Source organism: Numenius arquata, chromosome 17 (assembly GCF_964106895.1).
Source record: "Numenius arquata chromosome 17, bNumArq3.hap1.1, whole genome shotgun sequence".
Lineage (NCBI taxonomy): Eukaryota > Metazoa > Chordata > Aves > Charadriiformes > Scolopacidae > Numenius > Numenius arquata.
Genome location: NC_133592.1, coordinates 5,521,481 through 5,545,855, shown reverse-complemented (window position 1 = coordinate 5,545,855; position 24,375 = coordinate 5,521,481). Strand labels below are relative to the sequence as shown.

Genomic DNA, 24,375 nt, shown 5'->3' with positions numbered 1-24,375 from the left:
GCTTTGCCTTATGAAATGCCAATTTTCTCGTGGTTTCAGCTATTAAGTCCCATTTAGGAGATGACTGAGGGACCTCTGAGTTGGCCGTAAATGGGGGGTCCTGTCACACGTTAAACACTGGCCAAGGAGCAGGGAAAGGAGGACGTGGCTACGCGATGGAGTCAGTGGGGTGCCCTGGGCCCGGCATCGAGGTGCGGGGCTGACCCGTCCGTGAGGCGCAGCCCCCGAGGCCGGGCCCGGGCCCGGGCAGGGCCGCTCCCCGCGTTAGCCGCGTTAGCACTTACCCCGCTGCTCCGAGGGCACGGCAGCCGTGTGGCCCCGCGGGGGCGGCGCTGCCGGCCCGGCCCGCGATCAGCAGCGAGGAACCGCGACGGCACCTGGAGGCGGCTCCGCCCCAGTCCCAGGAAGGGAGCGACCAGCGGGGCGGAGGGGAGCGGCCGGATCCGGCGGGACGGGACGGGGCTGCCTCCCCTCAGAGGCCGCGCGACTCTGCCGGCAGCGGCCATGGCCTTCGGGAAGGCTCCGAAAGACCCTTTCGGCACCGCCGTGGGCAGCCTGGTCGGTGAGTAACGAGAGGGCATCGCGTCCCGCCCTGGTCCGCCGCCCGCCTGAGGGGAGCCGGGGGCCGCCGTTTCCCGCCTCGCTGCCCGGGCCGTGAGGGGCGCGGCGGGACGGCGCCTCCCCGCTCTTCCCGCCCGGCCCGCGGGGTTCCCGGCCGTTGCTGTACGGCGGCTCCCCTTGGCTTTTCAGACCGGGCGACGTGCGGAGCGCTGCAGACGGAGGAGTGGGGACAGTTCATGCACATCTGCGACGTGATCAACGCCACGGAAGAGGGGTGAGCGCCGCGGGGGGCTGCGGGCCCGGGGGGGGCTCCCGCTGCCAGAGGTCACTTGTGGGGAATGGGAACAGCCGGGTTTTCGTCTCAGGGGTAGCAGGCGATACAACGCGCGTGTAAAGTTACCCAAAACGGTATAGCAGCAGGGAGCAGGTGTCTGTTTCGAGGGAAGAGTTTTCCCCGTCTCAGTGCGTTTTGCTCAGACGTTGGCACTTGTAGGGATCAGATTTGTAGGCTCTTCCCTGTAGACAAGCACTGAAGAAGGGTGATCACATAGGTTCTCACCTGAGCCTGCTGTATTTTGTATAACCTGCACTGCCCGTCAGGCTAAACGGGTGCCCTTGTGCTCTGCAAAACCCATTTGGTTGCCTACATCGCAACTTAAAACTCTGTGTTTTTAACTTAACCGGAGTTCCCCACTGTGCAGCTTCTCAGCCAAGATACATCACAGCAGGAGCGAAGTGATGGCTGGGTATCTGTTCGGTGGGATCTGCTGTATCACCGCGTGTGTCCGGGGCTCCCGGGACAGAGGTGGCCCCTTGACTGAATGGCCGTGTTCTGGTTTCCTCCTCACTGCTTTGTACTTCCTTGGTCCCACCTGTAAAAAGAGGAGAAGAACAAATTTGCTCTCATGTAAGATCTGTTTCAGCATTGCATTGTAAGAACTCACTGCTAGCAGTGGCATGTTTTAACACAAATTGGAGAGCTTTCTCCAGGAGAATTATGCCTTAGTTTCTGCACAAGTATCTTTTTGTTATATAAGCTTTTCCTTCTTTTTTTTTTGAATCCCACACTCTCACCCATGGCTCTTAGAGCTTGTAAGATCAGTAATAACTCCCTTCTGGTCATTGCCATAAGCAACAGCATGCTTTGACCTTCAGTGTTAGTTTTTATGTGGAGCTTCTATGCAACAGAGCTTTTTTTAATAAACTGTTTCCTCTTGTGCACAGCTTGTGCTAGCAAAGGAACTCCTTATAACTTCCTCCTAAGCAACTACTACTAGTCGCAGTCTGTAACAGGATACTAGGAACAGCAGAACTGCTGTATCTCATTAGGCAAATGGTTATTTTAATGCAATATCCAGCTCCTGACCAGAGCATTTCCAGATGCTTCAGTGAGGGAAGCAAGAAGCAGGAGTGGAATAGTAGTAGTACAGCTTTCTGCAAGGGAGAGTTTTCATCTCTGCTCTCATGCTCCCATTTGTCACTTGATTCTCTACTGGTATGACATAAGATTAAGAAAAATAGAGAAATCTCTTCTTTTTTCCTGATGAAGTATGCCAACATTTCAAACTGAAAAATGCAGTAATGGTAAATACCCATTTAATTTCATTGCCTTTGAAATATTTTCAACAAAGATCTCTTTTTTTTTTTTTTTTTTTTTTTCTTAGTGAAACACTGCATTTATACCTATTGCTTCATCTTAGATTCTAGAGAGATCCTAAAGAGACTTTAGGACATCTTGTTTTTGTTGATCACGAGCATTGAGCTGGCCCTAATAGTCGTACACATACAATTGTAATTGTATGATAGCCTATATTAATCAGGCAAAACTGTTTTCCACGTGTGATAAGCTTGATACCATCTTCCACCCTTTTCCTCCTACATAGATAGTTAAAAGATACGGGGTGTATATATAGACATCAAAATGACTGTGCTAGAAATGCCACTATCTCTGGGGTGGAATGGGTTGTCCATCCGTACATGGTAATTATTCAGATGAGTTGAAAGCATCCTGCAATTATAAGATTGGAAGTTAGCCAAGACACCCCAACTCCTGACAGCACTCCCAGGAGAGTATCTTTTAATTGCATCATACAAGAAAAGTAGGTACCAGTCAACTCTTGATACAGCTGGCAATTGTTATTCCCTTTCATAGCAAGAAAAGCTAGATAAGTAAATCTATTGTACAACAGTGAAATAATATAATTTTGGAGGAGACTTTGCAGAGGAGAATAACTTTGTTTCACTGCACGAGTCTCTGGAGTAACGCACGGTCTGCAGCAGCAAACCTGATTGACTGCTCCAGCTCAATGCTGAAGTGATTTTGTTGAAATCAATGGGGCAATTGCTCTAGTTCTATGTGGGTGTAAATACAGGGATGAATATGGCCCCATATCTCAGGCTGATATTTTTGGCTCTTTGATGAAGTTACAAACTAGAAAAACAGTCTAACTTCTCTGGTAACTTTTTCTACCCAATTTCTTGTCCCAGGCCTAAAGATGCAGTTAAAGCGCTAAAGAAAAAGCTTTCAAAAAACTGTAACCATAAGGAGATCAGGCTTACCCTGTCTGTAAGTACAGCTATATTTATATTAATTAGATACTAAGAAGGAAAACATGTTAAACGATAAGGTGGCATGCAAATTATCACTGACACAACTCTCCAGGATGTTTTCTTTGTTGTTTGTGTGTGCAGCGCTACCACAGTGCAGATCAGATGGTCTGCTGGTGTTCTCTACAGTCCTGGGTGATGCAAATTCTTAAATTCACTGCTGCAGTTTTGGGTTTTTTTGAACTTGTACTACATAAAAGTATTATAGTTCTTATTTATTCCAGTGACTGTCCCTCTGTGAGTGCCCCACCTGTTTGTAAAAGATATGGAGGTTGGGATATTACATAAAAGCAACATTTGACCATTCTATTACTCACCTTGTTGTACTGATCTTAGTTAAACTAAGACTGGTATGCAGTGTGGTGGAATGTGCAATACCTGTTTCCTAAAGGTAAGTGTTATTGTGTATAAATGAGAAACTTGAATGAAAGGGTAACTGGTGAGTTAAGCAAGGCAGCGAGACATAGGGTAAGCCACATAAGATTCAGATGTTAGGACTAAAGGATGGAGTGGCTGGAAATATCCTCATTTGAGATAATCCGACAGTGTTTCTGAACTATCCTGGAGTTTGGGAAAGTTATGATTTCAGTGAATTTGAGGTTTACTCGAGTATGTTAACATAGTTCTGTGTTTTCCACTACACTGATAACAGGCAGTGGCAAGAAGTTCTAACACTGTCATAAGTCCAAAGTTCCCAACTTGAATTACTCTTGACTAACAATAGTGCAACAATAGTGCAACTGTAACCATTCATATTTTAAGTTGTTGGGGATTTGTGTCTTTCATTACTTGTCTAGTAGTATTTTCTTCACCATTTCCTTTTTTGAGGTTGTAGAGGCCTGTCTGCATTACACTGAGTACTATTACTCATGGGTTTGGTATTTGTTGTGCAAAATCATTATCTATATCAATATGCGCTGAGAAATTATTAAGGAAGATGGGTGATTGATAGTGTCAAATTGTAGGTCACTTAGCAATTGCCCAAGTGTCTCCTGACAAGTTAGAGGTGCAGATAGATGTGTTAAGCATACCGATGTATACCTTCAGCTCATTCCATTTCCGCACTTCTTTCCTGGCTTCCTCCTCCACTGTCTCATGACTCACCTTTTTGTGTGTTGTATGTGTTTGCATAACAGAAACACTCAGTTTCCACCTGTAATTGCAATCCCTGTATCAGATCTGCTTGCTTTCTCCTACAGTCTTGGTGCACCTAGGTCCTCTTCTGAGTATCTGACACAGTCAACTGGAGTTGTGATAACCCAGTGCTTAGATTTAGGAGCCTTTCTTTGGATATTTACTCGGCAGATATACCCAAGGTGACATTATAGCTTAGCTCTTTAGGACATGAAAGTGGGAGAAGGATCTTGTTTCAGGTGTATCCATGGAATAACTTTATCACGTTGACCTGGAAGCTCATTGTATTTGCTCACAGATGGAGCCTGTACCAGGTTTCAGTTGTGCTTGTAGTTCAACACTTTCTCACAGTTTCTTTACTGTTCCAGGCCTCTTTCTCCACGTCTGTTCTCACCTACCCACACGTACGCATGTAACCCTGCCTGCCAGGCAATCACATCCTTTTGGCCCAGCTTCCGTTTTCTGACTGCAGGTTTTTTCTCCTTGAGTTCCTTAATACTTTGTTTTGTTTTAGTAAGTGCCAGCCTTTCCTCTAACTCTTTCTCTTCCAGCTTCTGTTCTTATGTAAAATCTTCCATCCTTACCTCTCCTCTGCCCCTGGCTTCTTTCCTTTTTCTGGTTTTCTACCAGTACTACCATCAGTTTAGCGTGTGTGGAACCTTTCTTCTGATGACCTCACTGCTGACCACGTATGACTTTTAACTCCTTTTTTCCCAAGTCAGCTTTTCTATGTGCTTCTATGTTCTTCTGGTTTGGGTTCTTGATTGCCTTGATGAAATTGTTCCTGTTTCCCATTTTGAAATGCTTATATTGGAATAGTGAATCATTGCAAATGGAAAAACAAAAATAATTTTCAATTCCTAGAACACAACCCCCCACCATGCAACATCTCTTAAAATTATTTTTCTTTCAAATTTCTACAAAAATAAGGACTTGTTTTTAATGAAATCTAAGTTTACTTACTGCGTTTCCTACAGTAACTGTGGTTCTCCAGCTTTTGAGACTCTACATCAAATTGTCTCTCCTACCTACATTAGAAACAACTAAGGAGGCAACAGATCTACAAATCTCTTTTCTTTTGAAATGTACTTTTATCCGCTTTTATTTACTCAACCTTGAAATTCTAGAATTTAATCTTTCTAGTGAAACTGCTTAAGGAGTTTATTCCCAGAGAATACACAAAGAGTAAAATGTGGAAGTGTTTATCTGAAGTAGCACAACTGCACGTTGGCCCTGATTCTGTCATCGAGATACGTTAAATCTCAACAGTGTCTTCCTTCTGGCTCATAAATGTGTATTTGTTTACTCGGAGGAAGAAGGGTGATTGCCAGCTGTATAATGTGTTGGCTGTGGCTTGACTTCATGCACTCTGATCTAGTGACGTTACCCAGTGTGTGTGAAGTCACACGGATCAAAGTGGATGCATGTCCAACCATTAAGTTGTTTAATGCACGGTCTTTGATAAAACCAAGAGATCAGGCTTGGCGGTGGTGATTTTGCAATCAGACTGAGGAGGATTAGAACTTTTAGGCAGGAATCCAACAGTGTATGTGTTAGTTGACTTCTTATTACTAATAGACTTTGGATACTAAACTCAGTGTTTACGTAGTGAACACTGAGGCACCTGTTCAGTTGTCTCTATAGATCTCCCTTTGTTTTGTAAAGCACTTACTGCAGTTCCCCAGTTCTGATGTCTGTAAGGTCTTGGGAACTGAACAGCACATGGGGAAGTAGTTCATTGAATGTGTCACTCTGTACCTGTGTCCACACACACACACTCTTACATACAGAGGAGTGGGCATAAATTTAAGATGGAATTAATGTTTCATTTTTGCATTACACTGTAGGAAAATATTTTAAAGGAAGTCATTGGCTAGGTTTAAATTTTGCAGTTTGGATTTTTGCCTTAAGCTTTTTTCTCTTTTTAATATTGTGTAAGTTTTCACATGTTAAAAAAATTTTAGCATGGCAAATGTGACCTTCAGATCTTCTTTTGTTAACATTTCACAAAGCAGAGGATCTTAAAAACAAAAACATGAGAGAGCCCTACAGCTCCTCAATCAAAAAAATCCTAGTGAACTTTATTACACTTTATGATATATATGGGCAAAGAGGAAAAAAGGGAAAGAGCATTGAGTGGGAGCAAAAGAAAAATTCAAGACTTCTGAAAAAGTATTTTTGAAATGCAGAATCTTGGTAAAGTCTACATAGCTACCACACTGTAATTGATGAATGGCAGCTGAAAAAGCTGCTCATACAAGTTTCTTTTAAATGCTGGCACTTGGAAATAGTGTCTTGCTGTTCAAAAACTCTACTGGGTAGACATCAGTATATGTTTAGTAGAGTGTAATCCTGGAGATAGATAAACAGTTTGCTTCTTTGTCTTTCTGACTCAAAGGGAACAAGTCATTAATCTGTGTTATCTGTGTTCACCTTAGGTCTGAGAAGTATCCATCACAAACTACATCCATTCATTACAGCTTAATGGACCATACCTGGCTACTTTAGATGAGTAGATAGTCCTACTGAATTCTGAGTGAGGTCGCTATTGATAAGGAATGTAGCTGACTTTCTTATCCTCATCAACTTCTCCCTCTTTTGTTTTTGCCTTACAGTTTGTCTTTGCCTCTGTTCAGATGCCTGTTACCATTTTAGTTGTGTGTTGCTGTCATGTGAACCAGAGGGCTTTGGTTGCGCAATTTGCCCCCCTTTTTGCTCAGTGCAGGTCTCTTCTCAACTGGATGTCTGGTATCAGCTAGCCTGGAACATAGCAGCTCTGTCAATTCCAACAGTCCTCAGGTCCTGCCTGTCATTTAGAGGAAGTTTAATGGTTTGGTCGAAGTTAATTTGCCCGTTCTGTTATTAAAACAAGTTTCTATTGAGATTCCATTGTGTTGTGTGGAGCAGTGGTTGACTTGGCCGCCTTGGATCTATTCATTCAAATGGAACTGCTTGGGAAGGTGAAGTCCTATTTGAAACGATAAAAACCTTTCATTAGAGTTTTAATATGGTTGTTGTTATTAGCATGGAAGTGGCTTGTTCACGAATGGCCTGGTTAAAAATAATTGAGTCAAATTCTTCTTTTTCTTACACCAGCTTAGTTTCACTCTGAGTGGGGTGTACTGGCATAATTGAGTCAAGGATCTAACCCATTAGTTCAGTACTTTCATTCAGAGCATAAATTCACAGTCCCTTAAGTAGAGAATTAATAATAGGGAGTTGCATGCCGAATTTCCCATGCACTGGGTTGAAAATTTTTTACGCAGACCATCTTTGAAGTACGGCACAGGCAAATGATTTGGTTTATTAGCATATGTTTCATGTACTCTTTCAAATGAAAAATAATGATTCGAGCCAAGATTTTTTTTTGTAATTATCTCTCAGTTAGTTTTTTTGCACAGCAGTCTGCCTGTGTCTCTTTGTTCTACCCTGTTTTCATTTCAGCAATATATTTTCTTCTGGTTTTAAACCTCTTCTCCCCTAAGTTCGTGATCACACTGGGAAAAAAAAATCCTCAAGTCCTAAGGCTAGAAGATGAGTTACTAAAATTATTTCAACTTAGTCAAATATAGTTTGCTCTGAATAGGAAAGTATATTTAACCTACTTTTATCAAGATTACAATAGTGTCCTTTAAAATCTGTGTATCCTTTTGAGGAAATATCCTATCTGTTTCATGATTCAGGGGAAATTTTGTCTCAAAACCCATGACATTTTGCAGACTTTTGTTACTTTCTACTCTTTGCTTCCATCTTCCCTCTTAAATTGAGAGGGAAAGTAAAGATACAGTAGAATAGCAAAAAGCATAAGAGTAACTGTTTTTCTCTATGTGGGACATCATAGTCCTGTGGTTGATCCCCTGATTTGAGCCAGGCAAGATGAGTTCTGTTCCTGATTCTGCACCTGATTTGACTGACCCCAGTTTCCTATCAAGACTTTTGTTGGCCTGATTTCAGGTGACTGGGATGCAGTGACAGCTTTTGATATCTGTTCTCTAAAATGGGGATTGTAATCAGCCACCTCCAGATGTACAAGGGAGGAGTACTGTGTCATTATCGCATATTGCTATATTTGGTAGGGCAGATGTGTTGCTTGCAGGTATCCTACTCTGAGCATTCCAAGCAGAGTTTTGGAAGTAGACTGCTTTCGTGAAGGTAAATCTGACAATTGGAACAATTCAGCTATTCTGTTTCAAATCAATGTGACCTTTAAAATGTGTGAAGAGATTGTAGTCCGAGTTGTTGAATTTGTTCTTTTCCGTTTTTTCATTAGTCTCTTGTTTACAGGGCAGATTACAAGGGAGGCATTTAGTAATCTTATTTTCTTCTCTTGTAGAGCTCTTCAGAATCTGCCAGACTAGGGTATCTCTGTGCTAAGCAGTGAACTAATTCTATTACTGAATCTGTACAAGTTTTTTTTTAAGCTATGGACAGCTTTCATGCTGTTAAGGTACAGTATGTTCAGTAACTGCTATGACATGGAAGCAAGTGTGACCGTACTTCTCTGTTAAAAATAGTATAACTCTGGCCAACATGTCTCATTTTTTATTGCATAGGTGTAACAGTGCGCACAGTGAGCTACTGTTTCCCTGTAGCAACCTCATCAGGCATTCTGGTGAGGTCACTGTCAATAATCTGTTCATACCCTTTTGTACTCTTCCCCATAACACCTTGGAACAAATTTAACAAAAGGAAGCAAAGGTAATCGAGTTGGGTTTTTTTCCCTAGTTTCTGTGTAACAGAAGCTTTTTGTGTGCGCAGCTGCTTGACATGTGTATAGAGAACTGTGGCCCAAGATTCCAGTCTTTAGTTGTGAAGAAGGATTTCTGTAAAGACAAGCTGGTGAAACTGCTGAATCCAAGATACAATCTGCCAATTGACATGCAGGAGAGAATCTTGACCTTTATCATGGTAAGTCTAGAGCACACAGTAGATGTTTGTGTCTCTGCTATATGGTAAACATTTAATGATGCAGCCCATTTCTGTAACATACTTATGGGAACCTCTTCCTAAAGCAGGCTTTATTCTTGCTGCTCCTGCTTCATGCAGGAATAGCACAGACTGGAAGACAAAGGGAGGGAGCTGGAAAACTCCGCCTTTTATATTCCCCTCCCAGTCTGTGTATGTACTCCCCCTGTGGTCGCACTCAAGAAGCAGGATGAGAGGTATCTTTGGAGCTTTTGTGGTTCCTGCTGCTTTGAGTGGAGTTAGCTGGAGTGGATGGAGGGAATGACTTGCCTTTAGGACCATGTGTTTTAGAAGCACTTGTCTAATCCACTGACTGTCCATTTCTGTGACTGATATTGTTTCTGTTATTTCAAAACTAGGCGTGGGCCCGAGGTTTCCAAGGAATGGTGGATGTGAGCGAAGTAAAAGAAGTTTATCTAGAATTGCTGAAGAAAGGAGTGGAGTTTCCATTTTCTGACTCCAGCAGAGGGGGACCTAAGGTGGGGATACACAAGGATACTTCATTAACCATTGTAAATCAGAAGTGGGTTGTGTTAATTGTATGAGCTCTGTAGACAAAGAAGGTGTGTTTGGTTTGGTTTGTTTTATTTAAATGCTCCAGGGCAGAATATGACCAACCTACTTAAGCACGTGAGCAGGGATCGGTTTCAGTTATAACAGCCAAGATAACAAAGAAACCTGGCCTATGTAATAGTTTATTTTATTTCAAACCATAGATTAGTGGATACGTTCTCAAAAAGGAAGCATCTCTCTCTTGAAACTTTCAAAGTGTGTAAAGGGTTTAGGTATGCTGTTTACCTCAAAAATTAATGAGAACCGAGTGCTCCAAACTTGCCAACTTCTGAAAACCTCAACTAAAATGAGTAAGATTTTAATGAACACTGATACTGTTCAGAATATGAGTATTATCTGTCTTTAACCCAAGAGAGATGGGAATCTAGAAGAAAATATTATTGTCTATATATGTCTCCAGCTGTTTGCACAGCCTGTACACAATAAATGTTATTTAACCATATATCATAGGTATCATTGTGTAGCATCTAGGACATTAAGCATAAGTATGGCTTGAGCGTTGGACATAGCTGAAAATAAGGCTGTTCTTTCCAGAATATTTTTTTCCTATTAGAAGAGTTTTCCTGAGAGTTTTGGGAAGTGTGAAAGCCATCTACCACTGGGTGGAACCTTGCAATTACAGAATTAGGTGCCTGTAATCAGTGCAGACAGGAATCATTCAGATTTATCCTGAGTTTGATTTGATGATTGAATGGTGGAGTGCACAAAATCTTACGTATTTAAAGGTTGTTTGAACAAGCTGTATGGAGAATGCTCTCAAGAAACATTTTTTTTTTCTCACCAAGTACAGTAGAGACAATTCTGTCTACCATGTGTATCTGCCGGTTAAAATCAGTGGCAAACCTGTTTATCTCAGAAATGGGAGACCTGAACACAATTTTTAGCTCAGTCCCTAGGAGTGTGTCTTGTGTGGGTTGGGTTTTGGATTTGGCTTTATCTTTAATAGCAGTCAGTTCAAATGCATGTGAAGCTTTCTTCAGACAAAGTGTTATAGCTTTTCGATCCAGAAGGCTTTTGTAGTTCATCTTCTGCAGAGCCCCAGACTTAACCCCATCACTGCTTCCAAGTGTGATTGCATTCTAAGCTATCCTTCATTGTAAAATTGCAGTGGCAGTTTGGGAAGCGCTCTTGGCTATTAGATGGCTTGAGAGCTCAAGGAGCTAGCCTGTTCTTAGCCATTCCCAATTTATCCTGTGATGGAATTTACTTGCAAACCCATTTAAAAGATATCTGAATTCCAAGCCTCATTTCATTAAAAAATGGCCATTAGATTTATTCTTGTAAATAGAACTTGCTCAACAAATTTCCTGGGAACATTAATTATGAGAAAGCTGATGCCCAGTTGTTCAGTCTGACAAAGATGTTTTGTAGCTCGAGCTCTGCTCTTTTGTCTTTCCGCAGGCTTCATCTCAGCCTTCTACCAAGTCGTCACCATCCTCTGCTACTCCTGCAAAGCGTTCTTTACTGCCTCTTCCCGCAGGCCCAACATTACTGCTGACTCCCGAGCAGGTGCAGTATTACAGGTTCCGAGGGGGTCCACTTGAAATGTACTGTTAGCATGTGATTTTGACAACCTGGGTGCATAGACCACTGGAAGGGAGCATCAGTTCAAGTGGCATAGTTCTATATTACTGGTTTTAGGTTCGTTCACCTGAGGATTTTTTATATGTTGGTGTGCCAAAGCAAAGTAGGCAGAAGCGAGTTCAATAAATGCCGATGCCAGGCTGTACCCCATCCAGAAAGTGGAATCGTTTACTCAAGCGTGAGAATATCTAATAATCTCTTATGATGTTGTTATGCAAATTGATAAAAGTTACTTCAGAGATCAGTGAGAAAGTCAAGCTTACTTTTGCATAAGACCTGTTTGAAGAGATTATTCTGAAAAGCAGAAAGGAAAGGACAGCTCACTTCCATTCCTCCTTGGCCTGTAGGTAACTAAGCAAAGTAACAGTACCATTAGTGAGAGGGATTAACTGTAAGAAAAACAAGTAGTGCTATCAGACTTGAATCTTAGTTTGATTGCACATATAAAAGCTGAGCTAATTCCATTCATTTTCATGGCAAGTCACCAGAGTAAAATAATGCTAATTAGGCCCATATTATGTATAATAGGGAAGAAACTACATATTAGAGGTAAGAATTGTTCTGCTCACTCTCTTCACCTACACAATATTCTTTCATGTTGAACTCAACAGATTGGGAAACTGTACAGTGAACTGGATATGGCAAAAATGAATGTGAGAGTCATGTCATCAATATTAAAAGAAAATGTTCCTGGATCTGAAAATCCAGATGATATGAATCTTTTACAGGTATGTGATAATTCATTGGTAGGGGCTAATGGTTTGATTTGGTCGAAATTGTTTTTAAAATACATTAATCCTTTCTTTAAATGTCTGGATTCATGTTGCCACATGGAATCCAACAACAGGTTTCAGTCTTTGGTTTTGCTCAGCTTTCTCTTGTCTTCTTCACCTTCCCCTGACATCTAGATAGTCAGGAAAGGACAATACAGCTTGCAATGCAAATTTAAGATCTAGGGAATTTCAAGGGCAAAGGAATTTCATAATGGAGCGTTCTCTGTTAAGCGTGTTTTGTCAAACAGCCCCGAGAACATTCCAGTTGAACGCAGTTGCCTTGTGGGAAAATAGATGATGACACAGTCTGTCTCTCACATCCGTCCTGGAGTTTTCAGTGCTCTCTTTATTATTACCAGTACCTTAAAGGCAGACTGAAGGCCAGTGAAGAATATGAAACACTGGGTTTATGTGCATGACCTCAAAAGATTGGGAGCCTGCTATGCTGTAGATGAATCCACGTGCTCTTAAAGTGTGGCCTGAAGGAAATGTATTGCAATAGTCCAGTTTAGATTTGACAGTGAACGTGTAGTTGTTCTTCTTTCTGTGATGTCATTTCTTCTACTTGTTCATGCTGTATTTTCTATTTTAGAAATTAAAAATGCAGTATTACTTTAGCGTTTCAATAGTAACCTGTCATTGAACATTTTTGTGTTTCATACTGTCTGCAAGAATTTAAAAAGCTTCTGTCACATCCTCCTGTTTCTAAACTTACCTCTGAACTTCTATTATGAGGAAGCATTTTTGGTAATTTGTCAGCATTGAATGTGTTGGAGAAGTGATGTAATTTTTGCAAGCCTTCAGTGTGCATCTCTTGCCCAGTGGAGAATTCTTCCTTTGCAAGGGACCCTTATTGGGTGCTCTTGGTTTGTCTTCAAGGTCGTCCTGTTCAGCTGTGTCCATTTATGGATTGGTTTGCAACTGGAGGTGGGATATCGAGAGATAGCAGCAGTTTGCCACTGTCTCTCATCTTTAACGACAGGCAGTGTTGCTGGTCTGGGGGAACGAGATAGGAGACAGGGGCAATCTCTCAGTGGTTTTTGCTGCCCTGGAAGTTCCTCACATCCCCAACACTGTCTCTTTTACAGAGATTTGTGGAGCTACAAGTCCAAGGAGGGAAGGGCCTGTGAAGCAAGGGTCTGAGCAGAGTAGGCTTTAAACACGGGCAAATAGTTGTTGGAAGAGATTGTAGAGGGTTTGCTTTGCCTGCACTAAAGGATTGAGTACAGGTTGTTCCAGCTAAACTATAGCTGTTGTATGTACAGTACTTCACTTCTGTAGTGGTATTGCCACCAGGGAGGTGGCCAAGGTGCAAACTGGTCTTGATGATTTAACCAACCAGTGAAAGATACCCCAGGTCGGAGAATACACTGGTTTAATATACTCGGGCACCTCTGTCCAGTCCACGACAAGATAAGAGTTCCTGGTTGTGAAACAGGAAAAGTATGTCTTTAATTTCCTGTCTCCTGCTATAGTCCTTCCACATGTAAGTGCACAGATAAGATTGCCCACAGTAAACCAGTGGATTGTTACTGACACTCCCAGTAATAAAATTGTTGGCAAAAGTTTGAGGACAGGGCGTGGAGTTCTCATTTGTGGGGGAGTGACTAAAAGCTTATTCCTTCTATGTTAATTTCACTGTTGTTCTGTCTCTTCTTTTCCCTTTGTGCTGAGTGGTATGAAGCATCAAGCATGGCTAGTCTGTTCCTTTAACAATGTTTAATGTTTCCTTTTGTTTGTAGCTCTACTTGGATTGCTTGGATTAGGCTTTTGTTGTCAAAGAACAGTCCTTTACTAAAAAGAGCTGCTTGGTTAGGCTTTGAGTGAGTTGCAGACATTAATTTCAGTCGTTCTGATTATCTGAAGTCTGTCAGTAAAAACTGTAGCAGGGTAAACTTTTATCAGTGCAACATATTTTCAGTTCTGTAGATTCATTCGTGGCTAGGCTGCTCCCTTTCTCCACCCTGTTTGGGCAAGGCTTGAGATAGCAGATCTCACTTGAAATGTGCTTGAAGTTAAAAAATAGCTGAAGCTCAGTATCAGCCAAGAAGAGTAACAAACTTTTGTCCTGGAAAATGAATAGATATATTTGATGGACATGCAAGACCATCAGCTGGTACAAATTAGCGCAAATTCCTTGGAATCACTGGTGTTTGTTATAGCAGCTGGTTGCCCATCACTGTAAAACTCTAATTTTCAATACATAAGAGTGTATGGATAGGATACTGTGGATAGGAGCAAAGTGTATGGATAGGATACACTGTGGATAGGAGCAAAGCCTTGCAAATCCATGCTTGAAATGTCTCCGTTTCCTTCTCTATTGAATATCGATCTTTACAAAGGAGCTAGTTTGCCCGTATAATGGAGTCGTAAGAAATACACATATATTTTTTAATGCGGATCAGGTAATAAAGTGTGGAGTTGGAGAGGTTTTAAATTTAATTTCTGACATTAAACTGAATACGTTTTTGTGTGTTTTATCCTGGGCGATGAAGGTAGAGTACTGGAAGGTACAGTACTCTGTAATCATTATGCAGATTTGGCAAAGGGGTGCAAAATTTCTTTTTACATAAATAAAATCATTTATTTACGTGAAATACATGCTTTTTGATGAAAAATCTGATCACTTTGAGAATAATACCAGAGCAATTTCTGAATAGCAGTGTGCAAATAGAATAATTTTTCCCCTCCTATTTTTTTTTCCCCTTAAGCAGAGCCTGCCAGCATTTGCAAATGCACTGTGGGGGGGAATAAAATGTTGGCTGAGTTGAAGTTCCTGTTGCTAAAGAATTTGTTTCTTTGAACATGCAAAATCTGTAGTGGAGAGGAATATAAATAAACTGTCTTCCATTTCAACTGACAATAATGCAAAAATCTGCTCAATAAACTCTCCTAGTTCTCCTATAAGCTGATTCTGCTCAGTTTGTGTCACTTCCTCAAAAAGTGCATAGATTAAGTGCATCCAGACTTCCCCACTTAGAGGAATAGTTAGAGCTGGAGACTTGTGTCACAGAGCACTTCTGCCCTTTAGACTATTACTGTTTTTCCTTCAAGCAGATGTTGAACAGGATCACATCCATTACATCCATGTGAAGTATCCTGCTGAGTTTAATCGGCTTCAAACAGGATCAAATCAAATTTGCTCTGCATCACCTAGAGGGGTCTTCGTTATTTTGCAATTTGTAATTTTGATTTTAGAGACAGATACACATTTAGAAATAAAGGCTGTGTCAAGAGGTAGGGATTGGGTAGGAGTGCTGGCTGTGATGATAGTAGTCGTCAACCTGCCTTGCTGAGATCAAAGACGTGAAAATTATGCTGTTTGCAATGTTTGGTATGTGTGTGATTTGTGTAAATTAAGTATGTTACCTGTGAGTCTGCAGTGCTCAGGTGTCTTATCGTTCTTCTTCAGAACTGACAAACTGGGAGACCACAGTTGTGATTTATGGTGTGTTTTTTTTTTCATCCCCTGCCTTGGGCAGAAACTGTACAAGACCTGTCGGATGATGCAGGAGAGGATCATGGAGTTGTTGGTGACAGTGGAGAATGAAGACGTGATGGTTGAGTTAATACAAGTAAATGAAGATCTGAATAACGTCCTCCTGGGACATGAAAGGTAGGTACAGGGCCTCTCTCCTCACATCTGGTGTCCTAACTGAGTAAGGGCACTTAATGGACACAGATGGTCCCTACCTCTAATGTTGATCCTCCACAAGGAGACAGATTTTATCCTTAAATGCAGAAAAGAAACATGATTGCAAAAAAGGGAAAATGTTGTATTTACCTTCTCCTAATCACTTCAGAAATGGTTTATAAGAAATAGTTAGAGGACCATTAGAATTGGGTAAAACAAGTTAACAGCATAGGCAGGAAATCAGACAGAGACACACAAAAGTTATTTTGGAATTTGGCTTTCCTTTTTGGTAGTGCACAGTGAATTTGTCATCAGTCTGCTACAAACCCTTCAGTAGTGGTGATGGTCCTTATCTATGTTAAGTGTATATGCCTCCAGAAAAGAATACTTGTTCTCCTTTCTGAACAATTTTGACAGCTTTACTGCAGAAATTGGCCATGGAATAGCATTCTGCCTCATTGCATGCATAAGAGAGTCACTTGCTTTTCTCAACTGGATTGAAACGCGCTGTTCTACTTGTCTTACAGCACCAAATGTTTCTTTCTTTCACACATGGAAGCACAGCAGTGCTTGTGTTGACGTTCTGTGGATGCGTCTATTATGGCGGCATGACTAGATGCTAGCTAAACTGAAATTAATTTTAAACTCAAAATTCCAGTATTATCCCCCAAAATATCACAGTGAATACACTTATAAAGAGTATTCTGGTTTAATAGGAACTAGCCTTCCTTGTTAAGTAGTTTTATATCTTCTCCATGGCTAAGAAATGTTATAAAAATCATCATACATCAAGTGCGATGGTTCATCATGGTTATCTTTTCTTTTTAAACCTCTTCTGAATTCTGCACTGAAAATATCACAAATTCTAAGTGTCACGGCACAAACCTTGGGTCTAATCTTGACAACATTTAGTTTTCATTGCTCCTTAAATCTTATGTCTACAGCAGTGTTGGCATAATTTACAATAACTGCCTTGAAAAAATGTTGTGCTCACTTCTTGCTTTAGGAAGTTTCTCATTTTAGTAAAGCAAAACTAGAAATCTGTTCAGCTTCTCTAAATCCAGTGAAGTCAGTTGTGGGCTTAGATTTTTGTTACGACTGACAAATACTGGCAAGGCCTAGAACCTCTTAACTATCAATAGTAGCTTGTGGGTATCATTCAACCCATTCCTTAGGAAAGACTCACCTGGTGATTTAAGGAGCAATTAATTGGCCATTGTGAAACTGGACAGAAAGCTGCTGTGTTTTCTTACTGTAATGTTATGGTTTATATGTAATGAGGCTCCCTGGGTGCAGATGCATTGCACTTTAGATTTGATAAGCGTTGAAATGTATTTGGTTAATGTTCACTGCAGAAGATTTGTTCTTCGGAACTCCCTCTGAACAATGAGATGTGTAAAGGGCAAACTGATTTTTAACTAGCTACATCTGTTTCAGACTATGTGTATTGTTTGAAGACAAGTCATGCTGCAATTGCTGTTTCTGATTGTTAATGTAGAGCCTAAATTAAATCAGGAGCAATCACCACTGTGCGGTAAACCAGCCCTGTGTACGTAGCAATGGCTCCCTCTAGTGGCTCTAGCAACTTCCCGGTTCTTCCTGTATTTCAGAGAAATATTTTTTCTGCATTTGGAAAGGTTTTTTTTTTTTCTCCTGTTCCTCCCTGCACATACACTATCTTTGTGGACTTCACCAGTATGGTAACCCTGAACAGCAAATGCAGTTGTATAGACAGTCTCATGCCCATCCCACTCCGGGGCTCTTACTTCTGAAACGGATTGACCTTATGGATGCTGGATGTCACTTGGCTGGGCCTGCTCTGGACTCAGTGTAGCACTGTTACGACTCCTAGTACATAAATATTTATGCAGGTGGATTTTTTGGGTTTCTTTTTTTAAAAAAATTATTTTGAATGCCTGAACTAATGAGAGTGCTGGGTACCAGAGCTGGTGTGGTTTGTCCTGAGATGGCATGAGGGAATGTGGGGACCTCTGAGGATAGAAGGCTTCCAGGGACCCAGTTGGAAGACTCTTCTGGTCAGAAGGAGCCAGACTTGGCAGAGTTCACAGTTACCAATCTTGCATGAACAGAGGCAAATTTGGTTTTGCCTTGGTTTTGCGTTGGAAGAAACAGATGGCTGCATCCAAAAGTGATCCCAAGAACAAATTAACTGGTGTTCGTAGGTGATCAGAGGGCAATGGCCCTGCAGAGGAGTGAGTCAAATTGCTAGTGCAGACACGAGTCCCCCAGAGAAAAGCAGCTCTAGTTCTTGTTTGGACCTCTGGAATCCTTTGATAACCAAGCTTTGATTATAACTGGTTTCATTTTCTTAAGAGTGACATCACAGAAATGTAAGAGTGAACACTTAACTCTGCAACTTCAACAGGTTCTCTCGAAACAGAGTTCGTTTTTTGGAGAATCAAAGAATACAACGTGAGCGCACAGAGGTGAGTAATTATAGATGAGCTCATGAACTTCAGGACTGTAAACATTCCTTTTTCTGTCATTGTGAAAAATACGCTTTTAACGTATGCAGAATTTTATTCTCTAGGTGAGAGGTATGGGAGACAGCAGGCTGATACTGCTCTTACTGATTTTTCTAAAGTCTCGCTTGCAGAATTTTATGCAAATTCATGTAACTAAAATAACAAATTATGTCAAATCTAAGATGGAATCTTGATCAGGAAAAATGAGAGAGATACCTATTCCAATGCTGGTTTATTACCTCTACAGCTAAGTCCTGTTATCTGCCTTATACAAAATGGGGAACCGTAAGGTTTCTTTTCATTTGTTCTCTGTTAAGCATTTATAGACTGAAATACAATTACACTATCGGAACTCACGATTACTGGTTTTTTTCTGAGTCAAAGCTTTTTCTGAATTGTGAATAAGGGCTTGTAGCAAAACTTTAATGACTATCCTTTATTGATTGATAATTATGGTTGTTAATTATATTGCCCAGACTAGTTTTGCACATGTTTCAGCTTCTGCTAAGCCATAATTGTGGAGTCATCTAGGACTCAATATGGAAATGACTGCATTGTGACTGCTGAAATACAGCTGACAATTATTTAAAAAAACATAGAAGACGATCTTGTTTTCCTTGAAAAGCCACTATTACTACATTCTGGTTATGAGGGTGGATGGTTTTGCTTGATGGATGCACTGTTGGATTAGTTAATAGTCCAAACAGTGCAGTCTGTGCATTTTTGTATTATTCAGGACTCTTCAAGCTTAAAATACATCTCTTTTTTTTTTTTTCTTTAATCTGGTGTGACCAAACCCATATGATTCAAGCGTGTGGTTGTATTAAAATCTTTGGTTGGCTACAGTTTTAATTCTAACACATTCACAGGAGAAACCAAGGGAACCCTTTTCTGTGTCCTGGGAAACACTGTTGTGATTTTGAACTTTTCCCATCCAAAACAAGACTGAAAAAAATCCATCTCCTAAGTGTGTATCAAATCTCAATAACGCAAATAAGTAACATGAAAATATTGTAAAATACTCCATCAGAAGATTGAGATCAAACCTGTATCTAAACAAGTTCATGATTGCTTCTTGAATTGAGTCTGTTTTATTTCCTACTTTGGAATTTTTTTCCTTAATTTTCTGAAATAGCAACCTTGCTGAAACTGATCTTTTCTGGAAAGCATTTTTTGTTTCAGTAGCTATCTTTGACACCAAAAAAAAAATATCCTGGTCTTCTCTCATACTTGCTAGTTTCTAATATTATGCTTTTAAAAGTTTATATTTGTGAAAATAGCAATTTGTTTAAAACTATACAAGTTCCTTCAAAAAAAAAAAAAAAGGACACAACAAAAAACCCAAAGCAACTTTATTCCTTTTCAAATGTTAAGCTGTACAGGAAACAGCCATCTGCTCCCTCAAGTGATCTACTTGACCTCTCCATAGATTCTCCATCTCCTGTGTCGACAGACTCTGCAGTGTCTCCTTCAGGCCTTAGTAAGTGATGGAACACACATTTCCTTTGGCAGTCTGGGTTCCTAAAGCAAACCAACGAGAGCTTAGTGGAGGAATCAAGAAGTTTCTTGTAAAAAAGAAAACAAAGATACTCCTGAACTTTAACGATGTTCCTTAAACCTCCTTAAAAGGAGAATTGATGTGTGTACATACCAAAAAAATGTAAGCTGGTATAAGGTTGCCTGTATTTTCTTTAGAGTGGAAGGAATAACCTTTTTCCCCCATGACGTAAATTCGAACAGTAGAACACGCTCTGTTTTTCTGTTACAATGAAGTCTGTAAAACAGTTCTGTAGGCTTGGAAGAAAGAAACACAGATACGCCTTTCTGATGCCCTCTTGATGTCCTAAGTTTTTTTCAGGATGCACTTTATGTTAGAAACAGTTCAGCTTGAGAAAGGTACTTATCTCCTGTAACTTTGGACTTCTTTCATTGTCAGAGGAGTGAGTAAAGCTCCTAACTCTTGGTACCTGGAATTAGTGTTTGCAGAAGCTCCCTCCAGGGGAGTCTGTATACAGAAATTAAAGGTGTGAACGTCCACCCAGGAATAAATGCCTATAATTCCATTTTAATCTTTTAAAAATAGGGAAAGGGGTTTTAAGTGGTGTCTCTACCATGTATAGCACTACGGATGTTGTTTTAATGTTTTAAGGCGATAAATACATTGCGTCTAAAACCTTCTCAGACTTATTTAAATTATGCCTTTCATGTGATAAACAGCAATTTGTTTCAGACTCCTTATATGCCTTCCAAACAAAACTTTACCCTTTAATGTTCATAGTACAAGTAACTAAGATTTGCTTTAAAATGTTCAAATGATCATTAATTATCACTTTGGATTTCAGATTGCATATCTGCAGATAAATCCAGGCATCATCCCTCAATTTATCCACAGCTCAATTTAGCAGCTACTCCAAGCGGTCAGCAATTCCTGTGAGTAATCTCTTGTCAAGGAATGGTAACAGATAACAGAACTTCAGAGGTATTAGTACTCTGTAATTCATCTAATGAGTTTATAGAAAACTCTGAGAACACAGATTTACTACTTTTACACATTAGTCAAACAACTGAAACAACTACCTGTGTGCTAGACGTTGCTTAACGTGCTTAAAGATGCACTGCTCCTGCAGCACTGTTTAGTCATAGACATTAATGTATCTCAACAGTCAAAACATACTTGCGATACATATGACTTTCTGCTTGAGTCTTGCCAATGCTGCAATGAAAGGGGGAAACAGATGAATTGTACAGGTCAATAAGAGGAGTTTTAAGATAAGAGAGGTGTCCTTGTAGTTCCCTACCTTTTATGTGAATGGGACAGTGTCCCACCTGTCCGTGCTGCTCTCAGTTGTGACATAAGGTAAAGACAGACCAGCAAAAAAATAATGTAACAATCAGACCATACAGTTTTGATAGTTTCAGTTACTTTCAATGTATTACTCTCTCCTAGATTTGCAGCTGAAGCACAAAACAATAGTGTAAGCAACCCAGCTGGACATTCATATAGCAATGTGAGTAACACTTGTGTTCACAATAATCATTCTTTGCTGGCAACTGTCAAAATGAGAACTGTTTGGATTTACCCTGACAACTGTCCAAATGGGATACAAAGATTTATTCTGTGGCCCTTCTCCACGCAGCAGGGAACACTCTGTACTTGGTGACCAGGCCAACTTTCCTCTTTTGATACCACAGACGCTAATATGAAAGCATATTTTCTTGGGTCCAGCACAATCTCAGGGGAGTTTGCAGCAAGCAGTTACTCTATTATTTGTGTTTAATCTGTTGCTGTGTGAAACAAGCTGAGATCTCCCCCCAGAACCTCCACAAACACCAAACAACCCCCCAAAAAACCCAAACACTTAAACACCAAGTACACTGTAGGACAAATAGCATATGCTGCAGGAAAAACACCCGTAACAGAAGGAATGCAAAGAATATGAAGGGCCTTTGAGGTAATGTTATGAATTTCAATGCTGTTCTGTGGTAGGCGGTATGAAACAGAAAAGATGAGAAGCAGCCCCGAAACACACATGCGTATACCCTATTTTAAACTGCAAGTAAAAGCAGATACCTTTATTGTGAATACTGCGGTCCTTGAGTCTGTGTAGCATAACAAATTATACAGAAGTAAATTGTACAAATGTGCTATAGATAACACTAAAAGATGTTTGAACTTAGTGCGAAGAATGGAGATTAATTAGATTGGTAACTGTTGACCTTAGAATTTAACTGCTATAGTCTGAGAGTCTAAAGATAAGTCAGCAGTTACATAAGTTAAGTCAAACCAGTTCTCGTAGAACAATCTGTTCACGCACCGTTTTGCTTCACGTCCTTAGTTGGCGACTCTTTTAAGCCCAGTGCCTCTGAATCCAGTAAATCTGCAGACTGGACATACCACATCATTAAATGGACCGTCACCAGCAGGTAATAAATACTGCAGACCACCTGGCTTTAATGAAGATACATTTTTCTTGTTAGAACTTAAGGGCTTTACATAATGACTGTTAAAAAGACTAGGAGCAGCAACAAACATTGACAAAATCTCATATGCTCATGGCTTCTCTGAGACATGTTTGTCCGTTTTAGCATCTAAAGCAACTAGATACATAGGAGATAATCTGCTACTTTCAGAAGATACAAAAAAGTAATATTCTTTGCATGCTTTTCATTTACATTTGAATCTGGATTATATCTGCCTGTCTTTATTCTTCAGCTGCATCAAAGAACAAGTCACCATCACCTCATTACTATGAGATCATGGAATTTGATCCCTTGGCTCCTACTGAGTAAGTAACTTTTAAAATAGATAATATACAGTTTTCTTAGGTGCCAAAGGCAAGAAGAATTCTGAGGTGGCTTTTTCTTTTGAGGGAGAAAACAGACCATACTATTTAGACTGCGTTAGCTGATCAACTGGATCACTAACATAAATGAGAGTGGCTGCTTTTTGTACATTTTCTTCCAATATTTCTGGCATAACCAATTAAAGAATAAGCTCCTATAGTGTGCTTATTGAATGGCATCTGCAAAACTGGTAATACTGTGTCAAAAATGATCTACTAAAATCCTATCCAGTGACATGAAAAGGTGAATAAAGCATGGTAAGGGTCCTGGTGGAGGAAGCTGATTGACACTTCAACACAGGTAGTTCTGGAGCAAGGTAACCAAAGTAATTCCTCTTCACAGGAATTGTGATTTTTAAGAATGTTGTTCTACTGCATATCAAGAAAATGCTCAATTTGAATACAAGCTACTAGAGGGAACGGATGCTGGGACTCTCTAGAGGGCCAAATAGTCAGAAAACTAATACAAAACTAAACAAATCGCAGAACTCTTTACCAGTAAATTGCAAAAAAATTGAACCATCTACACAAAACTTATTTCCAAGGAACCATGAAATTCTGAGATAATAAATAAAAAAAAGCTTTGTTGAGATTTTTCTGACTAGTGCATGCATGAAACTGCATGCCATGTGGCGTGCTTGCCATTTGCGTTTTGCGGTCCTGTTCCCAAATCTATTTCGTCAAAAGTGACAATGTCCAGAGGTATCTCATTAAATGTATAATCTCAGGCGCGCCGCAGGATTGGCTCTTTGTTCCCATGGAAACCTGGGCATCCTGCAGCTGATGCTACTCCATTTGGCAAACGCTATCAACTCTTGGCAGTTCATGCCTGGGCAGGATTTCATTGGTGTGTTTTGTCAAAATGAAACTGTGATGTAGGAGTCGTCCTGTTTCTCTTCTTTCAGAGCTATTTATGAAGAAATTGATGCCGTGCTGAAGACAGAAGTTAAAAAGGATACAGAATGCTGAAAGTGGAGGTGAAGTTTTTTACTGAGCACACGTTATTCTCTGATGCTGGTCCTGTGCAGCGCGGCTTCTAACGTACAAGTGAATAACAGAACAGGTTTTGTATTTTGACACAACAAAATGTATTAGAGTGCTAAGCTGTGTGGAAGTTGAAGTTACTTGGATCTACACCATGATAATTTGTCCTGAATGTTCAACTGTGTATTCTTCAAGGTGACTTGTATGAGTATTTGTAAAGTATTTTAGAGGCCTTTAAAATACAATTTCCAAATTCACCTGTGTATGAAGTAACACTTGACACACAAGTAAACCAAAGGACACTTGCAGGTATAGAGGAAAGCTTTTCTTCCAAGTTAACTGTTCCTTTGTATTGCTTTACCCCTTCATGCAGCAAACAAAACAGAACATTGTTTACAGAAACTGCAGAATCCAGTTTCTATTTTGGCCTCATTGCTGTCTGCGTTAATCTCCCTAGAAATTTATACAGGAGTGTTGATATGTAGGACATTTCTAAAATTGGGCCTCTTGATAGCTGTCTGAAGACACGCAGTGTTACTTTCCTCCATGCATAGCCTGAACACAGATTTTGGTTTCTTCTAAAAGCCCGCAATCTAGTTGGATTTTTGTCTTGCCAAGAACCTGAGCTGGGACATGAGGTGCCGTCATCCATGATTAACAGAACAGAAAAAGCCCTGCTTGTTCCTGTGTTGTTGTTGTTGTTGCTTTTATTTACTCAGTACATATTGGAG

General features: G+C 40.4%; 1 protein-coding gene across 1 annotated transcript; it reads left to right on the top strand.

The window, feature by feature from the left end:
- Positions 1–504: 504 nt before the first annotated feature.
- TOM1L1 (target of myb1 like 1 membrane trafficking protein) lies at positions 505–23,629 on the top strand. Its single transcript, XM_074160185.1, has 15 exons — positions 505–562; positions 751–835; positions 3,049–3,127; positions 9,061–9,210; positions 9,627–9,746; positions 11,242–11,349; positions 12,036–12,152; positions 15,680–15,813; positions 18,218–18,278; positions 19,692–19,797; positions 20,660–20,747; positions 21,265–21,325; positions 22,154–22,241; positions 22,531–22,603; positions 23,566–23,629. The coding sequence occupies exons 1-15, from the start codon at positions 505–507 to the stop codon at positions 23,627–23,629; spliced, it is 1,392 nt and encodes a 463-aa protein (XP_074016286.1).
- The last annotated feature ends 746 nt before the right edge of the window (positions 23,630–24,375 follow it).

What these genes read in the sequence shown, in the direction of transcription:
- TOM1L1 (XM_074160185.1), top strand. Translation starts at nt 505, where the DNA reads ATGGCCTTCGGGAAGGCTCCGAAAGACCCTTTCGGCACCGCCGTGGGC. An exon ending in ATGATATGAATCTTTTACAG is followed by an intron (nt 12,153 to 15,679) that starts GTATGTGATAAT and finishes TGCCTTGGGCAG; the next exon opens with AAACTGTACAAGACCTGTCG. An exon ending in TACAACGTGAGCGCACAGAG is followed by an intron (nt 18,279 to 19,691) that starts GTGAGTAATTAT and finishes TCAAATGTTAAG; the next exon opens with CTGTACAGGAAACAGCCATC.